This window comes from Strongylocentrotus purpuratus, unplaced genomic scaffold (genome assembly GCF_000002235.5).
Source record: "Strongylocentrotus purpuratus isolate Spur 01 unplaced genomic scaffold, Spur_5.0 spur5_scaffold_19, whole genome shotgun sequence".
NCBI classification, from domain to species: Eukaryota; Metazoa; Echinodermata; class Echinoidea; order Camarodonta; family Strongylocentrotidae; genus Strongylocentrotus; species Strongylocentrotus purpuratus.
Genome location: NW_022145604.1, coordinates 9,441,671 through 9,453,854, shown reverse-complemented (window position 1 = coordinate 9,453,854; position 12,184 = coordinate 9,441,671). Strand labels below are relative to the sequence as shown.

At 37.2% G+C, this 12,184-nt stretch overlaps 1 protein-coding gene across 1 annotated transcript; it reads right to left on the bottom strand.

The window, feature by feature from the left end:
- Window positions 1-234: 234 nt before the first annotated feature.
- LOC755162 (carbonyl reductase [NADPH] 3) lies at window positions 235-7,161 on the bottom strand. The gene is made up of 6 exons (XM_001188609.4): window positions 7,069-7,161; window positions 5,639-5,905; window positions 5,276-5,388; window positions 3,926-4,051; window positions 3,202-3,346; window positions 235-1,131 (listed from the first exon to the last, which is right to left on the bottom strand). The coding sequence occupies exons 1-6, from the start codon at window positions 7,093-7,095 to the stop codon at window positions 973-975; spliced, it is 837 nt and encodes a 278-aa protein (XP_001188609.3). The 5' UTR covers window positions 7,096-7,161; the 3' UTR covers window positions 235-972.
- Window positions 7,162-12,184: the final 5,023 nt, after the last annotated feature.

The window sequence follows — 12,184 nt, the reverse complement described above, 5'->3', positions numbered from 1 at the left end:
GGAACGGGTCTTAGTTAGACCGCTCCAACGAAGTGAATGAGAACGGGGTCTAAGTTGGACTTAACAAATTATGGAAAGCCTTTAGCATCATTCAAAATATTTTGTAAAAGTTATTTTAAAAGGCATAAAATGTTGATTCAAATCAACCATATTTTCTATTATCATCAAGGAGATTTCATGTTCTTGATGTGAAATTTATTCAAAGTCTATAATACTTCAATTTTTGCTTTTAGAAATATTTAATTCTAAGGCTACAAATGGCTCTCCATAATTTTTAAGTCCAACTTAGAGTTAAGTTCAACTTAGGATCTTTGTGAAACACCGCCCAGAAGAGGCTCCCTCCTCAAATGGAATAATCGCCAACAGAAGAACACTTCAAACACAGTGTGAAGACATATCTATTTTTGAACTATATACCCTCATTGAACACACACTGTGACTGCTTGGTAATTTGTTTATATATTCTAACTCTAATGCTGACCCATGGTTGGCATATCAAAGCGCTTTCTATGCACTGGATTAGACACTATTATAAGATGATAAAGCGGATCCTAATCAAACGATTGGTTTAGAGTGTATACGTAACCAGGTATTTATTTTGCCTAACACGTAATTTTACTAATGACTGGTCATTAGTAAATACTTATGACTAGTCATTAGTAAAATCATGTTACAAAACATCATTTTATAAAACAAATAAAACATCATCTTATAAAACAACTAATACACATCACTTTGTTTGGGCATATAAACCCACGCTCGGTACCTTCAAAAGATACCTTGTGTGGGTAATTCTTACTAATGCCCTCACTGCTGTTTATTATTTGTATGTTATCATTATTGGGAGAAATTCCATGCAGCATCAGCCAAAAAGACCGGTATACATCAAAGTTTGGGCACCTTTTTCTACAATGTTTACACCCACTTCCCTAATCTCTAGAGACATCCATCGGATCCCCCGTCGCCACACATCTACCAGAAGTCCTTTACAGCTTTCTGGTAGAAGAATAGTCCCTGGTGTGAACATCCCCCGGGTAACAGAGCAAGATAGACTGGTGTGACTGCACCCTGGTCAATGGTCAGCGGTCCCTTGTGACTGGACATGTCCGTATCCACGTAGCCGGGGCAACACTGCATAAACAAGAGGCAATGTCAAATAAACAACAACAACTACATTAATACCTGGGCACGTCCAAGGTATAAGTTACATTTATTACTAAGTATTACTGATCTGAACTGTGGAATCATGAACACGACTTGACATTAAAAGATCATTGTATTTGATGTTTTCTGTGATTAAAGGTAAAGACCAGTTTTGGAAATGCTCCTCTCTCAAAAAAAAAGAAATGGAAGCTCTCATTACCAATCATGTGAAAGAATATGTTTTGACTAATTATAATAATAATAATAATCATAATTTGTTAAAGTCCACTCCAAATTTTAATAAGTTTAACCTAAAATGGAAATTCTTTTTGCCCAATAGATTGTGAGCCTGGCAGGCACTGAGCAGCGCCAGATTGACAATATTTTGCCGGGAAACTGCCTACTAATTGATATATTTGGTAAATTATTATATCGATTGGACCAAATAGATATCGCGCACGTGGTCGCGTAGTCCCATATACATCTTTCTGTGTACAGTGCTTGTAACTTAACCAAGACTGTGCCAAATTTCTTATCATTTTGATGATTCCAGAACCTTGCAGTTCACACCAATACTTATATGCTAGATGATCAACCTTTTCTGATCGATTCCACAACGTTTCTTTCACAATGCAATCGCATGACCAGAACTGGCCTTTATCTTTAAAGCTTTAGTATGGCTATCAGCTATCAGTTAGAGATATACTGAAACCTTAGATATTGTTGGTTCCACATGGGACAAAATAGCTTGGAGCGACTCATGTATATATTTGTTTCTTTAAGTTGCAGAGATGGGCTGTCTGCAGCAGTACGGTAAGAACATTAGAGAGAGTAGACAATTCCATTTACAGAGTTGATGCAAATATCTTCCCTGTTTGAATCCATCATGAGTTCTGCATTTGGATCTCATTTTAAGAGCTATAAATACAAGTTTGCTTGCTTCAAACTAAATCTCAACCTCAATAATCATTTCTGTATAATATACAAATAAACACTGTCTTGAGAGGTTCTGGTTGAAACTATGGGCAAGAGGCGACTCCAATAAAAGCAAATGGTACTTTCGGAGTCAACAAGGCCCATAGTCTAACCAGTACCTCAAAAAGAAGGCAGGGTATTTGTTTTTTATCCTGCATACAAAAAATTATTAAAAATCGTTTTTATAAAAAAATTATTAAAATTATTTTTATAAAAATTCAACATTTTCAAAACTTCAAATTTAATAAAATTTATTAAATTTATAAAAATTATCACCCCTTCAACTCACAAATAGTACTTCTACTCCGACATAGTACTTTTTCAGAGCTACCTTAAAATGGTTGAAATATTTCTGGTCACGTGAAGAGCTCTCAACCAAAAACCAGTACATTGTTGATACAGGATATAATACTAATTATAAGATGATGACATGGATCCTGATCAAATAATTGGATGAGAGCGTACATGTGACCAGGCATTTATTTTGTCTGAAACGTAATTTGATAATGACCGGTCATTATCAAATGCTAATGACCGATCATTAGTAAAACCATGTTATAAAACATCATTTTATATAACCAATAAGACATAATCTTATAAAACAAATAATACACATCATTTTGTTCAGTACCTTCAAAACAGTCCAAACACCCTTGGCTATCGTCTCGGGCGTGTCAGACTGTTCCAAAGGTACCTTGTGTGGGTAATTTTTACTAATGCCCTCACTGTGCTGTGTATTATTTTTTACCAGGGGGGTGTTTCACAAAGATCCTAAGTTGAACTTATCTCTAAGTTGGACTTAACAATTATGGAAAGCCATTAGCATCATTGAAAATGTTTTGTTAAATTTATTTCAAAAGGCATAAAGTGTTCAATTCAAATCATTCATATTTACTATTATCAAAGAGATTTCATGTTCTTCATGTGAAATTTATGAAAAGTCTAAAAAAAAACTTCAATTTTTGCTTTTGGAAGTATTTAATTTAAGGCTACAAATTGCTCTCCTTAGTCCAACTTAAAGTTAAGTTCGACTTATGATCTTTGTGAAACACCCCCCAGGTACTATTTGACAGTTCCACTTACAGAGTTGATGAGGATATCTTCCCTGCTTGAGTCCTTGATTATGTCTTGTCCCTGGATTCTGGTAAGGGCTATCACACCCAGCTTGCTCACTCCATAGTTAGACGAGCCCCAGCCAAGCTCCTTTTTCTTCTCTTCTTTAGCAGCACTGAATTGGAATGAATCATTTCACATTAAAACCAATCTTAAAGAGAAGGTTTCATTAATATTAATTATAAAACTATTTTAATCGCTAACTGGTAACATAATGAAGTATATATATCTCACTCTTCTCAATTAGTTTTTTTGTTTCTTTTACATACATGCATATTCTTTTTTCCCTACACAGTGTAAAAGGATATATTTGTGGTAGATTTGATATAAGTATGGTACATTATTACAATTATCATCATTTTTATTATTATCATTACTAATATTATTATTATAATTATTATTATCATTACTACTACTATTTTTTTCATCTTCATCTTTTTCTTTTCACAACTAAATTCTCCAAAGTTACTTTCAAGTTTCTATTCATTACAACAACTATAATGTTTATATCTTGAATAAAAATTCTAAGCAATATGTTCTAACTTACTCCTGTTCTTTTGTTTATAATGCAGATGCTTATATGTAAATTATGTTTTTTGTTGACAAGTGCACCTTGAGCATTTGATTCTAAGTGGATTTGGTGCCTTACAAATCTCATATATTATTCTTATTATTACTATAATATTGACCTTACCTGATAAATTCATTCATAAGATCAATGACGCCCTGTTCTGACGTCACGGTTTTGAATCGTTTCTGTAAATCTGGACCAAGTCTCCCATAGATCGATGATCCAGCCTGACTGGCCACAGTCACAACTCTACAAAATGAATCAAATTCTTATTAGCTTCATTAAAGGAAACGCTCGAAATGCTGACAGTGTACTTTATCCAATTACCTTTGCCTAAGCAGGGCACTAAAAAAAAATGCCCACTTGAGTTTTAAAAGAAAAGGAGGATTCGGGGGGGGGGGGGGGATGGCATCTAACAACATTACCCCCCTTTAGAATAAGAACATTGAGGAAAAATAAGGAAGAATAGAGAAAATATGGGAATAATCAGAAAAATCAAGATAAAATCAGGGAAAACAAAAATTGTGGGGAAAAAAATTTGTGAAAAACAGCGGGATAAAAGCGGTTAAAAAAAGGAAAGAAAAAAAATCAGGAAAAAATCCTGAAAAAGAATCGTGAAATCAATTTAAATCGGATAAATCAGGCCGGCTAAGCTGTGCAGCCTGCAGGCTCTGGAGGAATTCGAGGTGTAAAATGCCCCTAGGTACTACCTGGTTCAAGAGTAGCAAATGTAGATTTATGTCTCATCAAAGGACAAAAGCGACGCAGCGGGACTCGAACGGTAATCCACAGTCTGGTAACGTATTCCCTAAGCCCCAACATTTATGTCTTGTTAAAGGACAAGAGTGACGCAGCGGGGTTCGAACTGCAGACCATGTGATCCACAGTCCGATGACGTATTCCCTTATTTCCCCAGACCTTGACATATGTACTTAGAAAATTATGTTTTCAGCATTGTTACTTTGTACCAGTTAGAAACTGTTTTAGTAGATCATATAGATGGATAGGTAGATGAATGGTTTATTGATTAAAAAATAATCATCATTATGGCAAAGCCAGACTGCAATGATTTTACAACGATGGAGAGCTACAAAAAAAGGTAACCAGCATCGCATAATATTTTGTATCACATCTCAAACATTTGATTCAATATTTCCCCCAAAAAATTGTACAACTCTAAAGGCACTAACTGATATATTTTAACCATGGATGTCTCTATAGGGATTTGAATTGTGCTTGACTTTATTAAATAGCCATTCCTATATATCTGAATTATAATCTCCTCCTAACTAGATGGAACTTCGACTGCGCGCAGTCAAAAATGATGCCTCCGCCATAGAGCGATTTCACAAACCAAAGCAGAAACGACAGCATTCTTCCCAAAACTCTGGTTAAGATAAAAGTAAGTGTAGTCAGTGACTGGCCAAGTTGTTAACAAAAAAATGTAGCTGAACAAAAAAAAAAGCTTCTCACCTGCCGTGAGATCGAATGAGCGGGATGAGAGCTCGACACAGCCGAAGCGTGGCGAACACATTGGTTTCTACGGTAACGGGTGCCTGAATGCTATCTGGTTCTGTCGCAGCAGCCTGGTTAAGAAATGAAAAGAGGAAAGAGAATATTATCATTAACAATGAATTCAATAAATTCAATGTCATTTGTATTTTTTTTTTTTAATATCTTGCTCTATTTCTATGATTATGATTATACATTATTATTTTTTTTTCAATCATCAATATGATAATACGAACAACAATATCGATAATTACAATAATTATAACAATGATAACAATACTGACAACAATATCTTTATATCTATACATACTATAATCAATGTACCTTAAAGGCGATGCCAGCATTGTTCACCAAAATATCCAGGCCTCCATAAGTATCCCGGAAGTAGTCAGCAACCTTTGAAATATGGTCGTTATTACAGATGTCCAGTTGAATACATCTTGGGTTAAGCCCCTCCCCTTTGAGCTCCTGGACCGCCTTCTCACCACGCCCCTCATCCCTGCTTGCTAGATAGACCACGCCCCTTTCTCCAAATTCTTTGCAAAGAGCTCGGACAATGCCAAAGCCGATGCCCTTATTTGCTCCTGTGACCTGGAATCGAAATAGGAATAGACAAGAGGAAATAAGAGACATTGTATATGCAACCAACAAGAAGATTGCCTTTGTCTTGGAGACTTGTCTGAAAACCATATCCGATAGGTCATTATTTTTGGTAGCTTTAAGCCCTTTGTTTGTGTAAACGCATACACCTCTCCAATCATTTCCATTGGTGAAGCAGTCAAAGCCATCTATTTCAAGTCCAGCTGCTTGAATTTTTAACTCCTCCAAGCTTTCACTTTCTTCAATGCTGGTTAGAAGCCAGCTTCTTTTATTCATAATGGAGTCTGCATTTGTATACAGACAGTGCGACTTGTGATCAGACTTATTCTTTTGCATCATTTCTCTGGTATCCTCTAACCTCCCTTGTTTAAATATTGAATAGCACTGTTTAGAAAGAGATGGCTTTTTAGAGCAACTTTGAAGTCATGAAGGGCAGTTAAATTACGAATACTAAGTGGCAGCTTATTCCAAAGGGATGGACCAGAATGAGAAAATGCTCTATACAAGGAATGGAAAACTAGTAGTAACAACACATGTCATAGGTCAACATCATTGTAATGCAGAACTAAAGTCATCTGTCACATGTGGAAAGGAAGCTTAGCTGTATTGGAGTTAATAAGGTATTTGCTAATATTCCGTTATTTTTACCTCCGTATTTTAATTGCAGGACTCTAGGAGTGGCATTAGCAATCGTTAAAGCCATTGTCCAATAATATTTGTCAGATCGGGTGCAGGAAGGGGTGATTTCGGACACATTTTATTAATTTTTTTACCTGCCTCTCTGCGCACATCTATGGGAGCCAGTTAAGGTTTGGCCTTGGTGATATCAATATCAAAAAATATATTAAAATGTCATTAGCATCCAGCCCAAGTTAACAAGGCTACCTGGAACCGACAGATGGGATCGGCGGTGACAGGCGCGGGGCAGCCCGCTCCCAGCTCCCCTGAACCATAGCAGCTAGAGTGCCGGAACTGTAGAGGCGCGGGTGGCGTGAGCCGTGCACCCTGATTGATCCACGTCCGTGGCAGATTATTACCGACGGGATTCTCATCATGGGCCATGGCATTACATCATGTATATGTTTTATTTGACACCAGACATGCAATTTATTGTCCACAATGCGATGAAAAGAGCTAGATAATATTTTACTCACCAACGCAATCGTTTTGCGAGAAGACATGGTTTAAAGTTGTGTTTCTTTATGGCGGCCGTGGATTATGAATCTCACAACAATTGACTATGAAACGCCGCGCGGACTGCTGCCCATGCAGCACTATGGCAAGCCATTTGTTGTTGTTGTTGAGTTTATTGGCGCTATCCATCGATTTCGATGATTTCCGCCAGACTGTGTGTAAGGGCGTCTTGCTCTCACTTCTGCTGCTCTACGTTTCTGTGATTCTGATACTTGCCCGGTGTGTGAGATAAAGATTTACCTTGACCTTTGTTATTGGCGAAGTGCAAGAAGAGTGGAGTGCAAATGTATACGTAATAAAACAAAACGATACGAAAATATAGTAAGACCCGAGGGCCCCCGAGGGTAAGGTAAAACTTGAGCTACATGGATATCTGATACTTGCCCTTTGAAAAAACCCACCAATATTTACATAGTTTTAATTTTGATTTTGATTTTTTGTTGTTGATGTTTTTCCTTTCCTTTTAACACTCTGGACCATATCTTTTTCTGTTGATGTATGCCAGTGTCTGCAATTGCGACTTTGCTTTGTTTGAATATTCGTTCATGTGCGACTTTTTACTATGCCGATATCACCCAGGGGTGATCACTGAACAGTCTGTTAACTATCATCAACGTTTCATGTTAATGAAAAGATGTTCATCGTCATAACAAATCTAAATTAAGGGAAGTCAGAAGAAATAATAAAATAAAATTGGTCACACGTTTGCAATTTTGTAAGATTTCTTGAAATAATTATAATATGTAAACAGTCCTATTAGAAAGATAATGTCAGCTTATTACCACGACTTCTTTTTTTTCGGAGGAGGGGGGGGGGGGGGGGGGGGGTCAAATAATATTTGTTTAAAGTTGCCTTCCCTGACGCGGTTATAGAATACAAAAACACATATGGCTCGCTTAAATTCATTAATAATAAAGAATATATATTTGACCAGACACTGACAATGAAGAGCCACATGATGCAATTTGAACAGGCCCGTCGGAATAAATTTAAAAGTGGTACGTAATTTCAGTGGGGGTCGGGTTCAAAGGAGTAGAACAACTCGTGACTGGGGGGGGGGGGGGGGGTGAAGCCCCCTTGAAGCTCTTGATGGCAATTTCCATGGTAAGTTGATACAAGTGAAAATTCAGTGGCGTAAAGAGCAAAACGTTTTTTTTTTTGTTTTTTTTTTTTGGGGGGGGGGGGGGGGGCAGAAAAACATCCACATCCGCTACTCTACATGTCACATGCAGGCCCCGCGGAACGTTTTTCGAAATGAGGGGGGGGGGGCTAAAGTATTTACGATCAGTTACGGTCAGGTGAAGCGTATAGCGTGCGAAGTGAGTGGACCGTAAATTTGCGTGGGTTCCAGGTGCAAAGCCCCGGCGGGGGTCAAGGGGCGGAGCCCACAGAAGCTTAGGGGTTTTAGGCATTGAATTACGGTCAAGTAAGCATATTTTGATACCCTATTTGTGACACTGGCAGGTCATGCACTAATAGACTTGGGGTTCAGGGGGCGGAGCCCCCAGAAGCTCAGGGTTTTTTAACTTTTTAAGCATTAAATTACGGTCAGATTAGGATCCATCCAAGGGCCCGCCTTAGGGTCCTTGGGGGGGCAGGGGTTTTAGATATTTAATAAACGTCAGATGAGCATATTTTGATGCCAGGCTTATTTGTGACACTGGCAGGTCACTAAATGGCTTGGGGTCCAGGGGCGGAGCCCCTAGAAGCTCAGAGGTTTTAACAATTCAATTACGGTCAGATGAACATATATTTTTTTATCCCTTGTTTAATTGTGACACTGGCAGGTCACTATTTTTTGTTCCTTTTGTCTTAATTTTTTTCTATTTCTCTTTAACCTCGGGGCTCTAGCCCCCCCGAGCCCCGCCTTTCCGCGGACCCTAACATGTAGGCTTGTAAACAAGCATATTTGGGAATTTATAATTTGCCAACAAATGCATAAAAGTATAATTTACTAAAAAGTTAGAAGAAAAAAATCCCGGAAAATCATGTCATTTCAGCAACCCCCCCCCCCCCACCACCCCCTGGATCCACCCTTACCCCATAAAATAGATGTATGGGCCAAAGAGACCCGCAAAAATTGCCGTAGGCCCTGGTTGTCCCATGAATTTACCAGAGAAGGGCGGGAAGAATTGGGTCCAAATAATCATGTCCTTTAAGCCTACGTTGCAAGAATTGAAAGCAAATTTTTTTAAAATTTGAACGAAGAGGTGACGAAAATGGGCGGAATTTTTTTATAGTAGCCTAACCTATAAATAGGAAGTTTCACGATCAGGCGGCGAGTTTAATTCCTCACTTTCTTGAGGGTGTTATTTTTAAGATTCGCGATTGGATGAAAAGGCTTTGTGGCACATATTATGCTGTCTTTCGGTTTATGTGAGAATGCGTTTCATAATATTAAATGCTAAAAAGGCATGTCACTTCGATGTTCATGTTCTTGATAAGCCTACATGACATTTATCATCCTCCCACCTTCTCTCTTCTTCTCTTCTCTTTAATTCTCCCTCTCCTTTTCTCTTCTCTTTTCTTCACCCTCTCCACCTCTCTCTTGTTTTTGTTTTTTGTTTTAAGGCTGAAAAGTGGTACGGCCAATACCGTACCAACCGTGGTGGCTCCGAAGCGCCTCAAAAATCATAATTCCCCAGGTTTTACTCCTCGGCCACTCTGCCTCCGGTCAATCTATTGGTCTACCAATCGAAAAGTAATGCAATAAATTAAGCTTATTTACATCTCAATCCTAGATCCTCATCAAAATGATCGGTCAAATGCGGTCACGTGTGATGCATTTACTGAACGTGAGGTAAGTAGTGCGCTTAATTATATATTGTGAGCGCTAAAGTAAGCATTTTAAACTTTGGATTTAAAAAAAAAAAAAAATTAGGGGGGGGGGGGGGGGGGGGGGGTGGGGATTTATTTCTCAGCGATAATGACACGAAGCAATCTTCCAATTGAAATTTTGTACATATAGAACACAATTGATGCATGTTTTCATTCGTTCATGAAACGATTTAAACGCTCTTGTTGAGTCTGTTTATGCACCTATCATACAAAGCCATCAGGCTTCGTACGAGAAATGCATACAGCCTGAACCATTTATCATTATTTTGTATAATGATGAAAAATCCATTTGTTTTCTTCTTTGATCTATTGTTGTTACATTGATATAAATGTCTGTATATTTGTATTATGTTTATGTTGAATGTCAAAATATTACTGGATCAATAAAATCTTATCAAATAATGATTAAAAATCATCAATATTTTTTGGACCCTCCAACAGGCCATTTTATTGAAAATCAATCTCTGAATAACATATTTGAAAAAATGTACAAAGGAATATCATATAAAACTTCAGAATAAGATATACATAATGAACATCAACCATAATAAGCTATAAATGAAAGCATAACATATTGATATGATAATGATAATACTATACGTACAGAACATGATAATAAAAAATAATCAAAACAAATGTTTAAAAAGAAAGAAAAAAACACCCCCCTTCCCCCCCAAAAAAGAAACAATGAAATAAAAAGAAAAGAAAAACAATATATATATATATATATATGTATACCTTCTCATGTTCTAGCTTTGCTTCTGGTACACCTGTACGTAAGGACCATTAAAGACTGCATTATCTGGTCTTCTTTGAGCATTTTATTATAATTACAAGTTTATCGCTTCAGGTTCAATGTTTTGGCTCCCCCCCCCCCCAACCACGGTCTAGATACGTCACGGGTCATGTATTTCCCTATTTCAAGGTATTATCATTTTATTTATTTATTTATTTTTTATTTATTATTTTTTTGAGGGAGGGGGGGGGGATGTTGCCCTCAATTTATGACACAAGAAAATAATAGCAATGATTACCTTTTTTGAAATTTGCATTAAACAATTAGAATATTAGTGTTCTTCATATTACATATTTCATATTATGTATCTGATAAGCATAATTATTTGGCAATTTGGAGGTTAATTAATTGTTTGCATTAGGCCCTCCACCCCTCCAATATATATATAATAATAATAATAATAATTAACAACATTTGTATAGCGCTTATCACAAAATATGTCTCTAAGCGCTTAAGAAAAATAGAAATAGAAGGAATTACAGCCAAATATTAAGTTATACATAATAAATAGTGGACAATCGAGAGGGCTGCATATGCAAATGAAAAAGGCTATTTAACAAAAAAGTAGGTTTTTAACATGGATTTGAATTTGTCTGTTGAATCTGCTTGTTTTATACATTGAGGTAAATTGTTCCAGAGTTGAGGGGATGCTGCATAAAAAGTTCGGGAACCATAAGACTGGGTATTGGTGGCAGGAACTATTAAGAGTGATTTCTTGTTTGAGCGCAGGTTGCGGGAGGGTAAGTATTCTGATATCACCCTTTGAAGGTAGACTGGAGCTGTTTTTGTCAAACATTGGAAAGTCAGCAAGAGGATCTTAAAATCAATTCGTTCCCGGACTCTTAGCATGTGAAGCTCCCTAAACAGTGGAGTGATGGACTCACGTGAACGACGCTTTGCAATAAGTCTAGCAGCTGAATTTTGTACTCTCTGCAATTTGTTAATTTGTGCATCAGGAAGACCATACAGAAGACTGTTGTCAATACGAGACATGACCAGTGACTGAACAAGTCTCTGGGTGGTCTTTTTAGTAAGAAACTGACGGATGCTACCGATTTTATGCAACGCAAATGAGGCAGATCTGCATACATTGTTCACATGAGTCTTCAGAGATAGATTATTATCAAATGTGACCCCAAGGTTTCTAGCACCTGTAGAACATTCTATGTCAGTACCATCAAGACATACATCATCAATCGGACTACAAGTCCTATGTCTGCTAACAAAGTGTATACACTCCGTCTTATTTTCATTTAATTTCAATCCATTCTGTATGGACCAATTCTTAATGTCTGTAAAACATGCACTGAGTCTTTGTAGAGCAACAGCATGGTTATCCTTCTTTAGCACGAGGTAAATTTGAGTGTCGTCTGCATAAGTCATACAAGATATGCCATGGTGTTTAATGACATCCTCCAATGGAGACGAGAAAAGTGTAAATG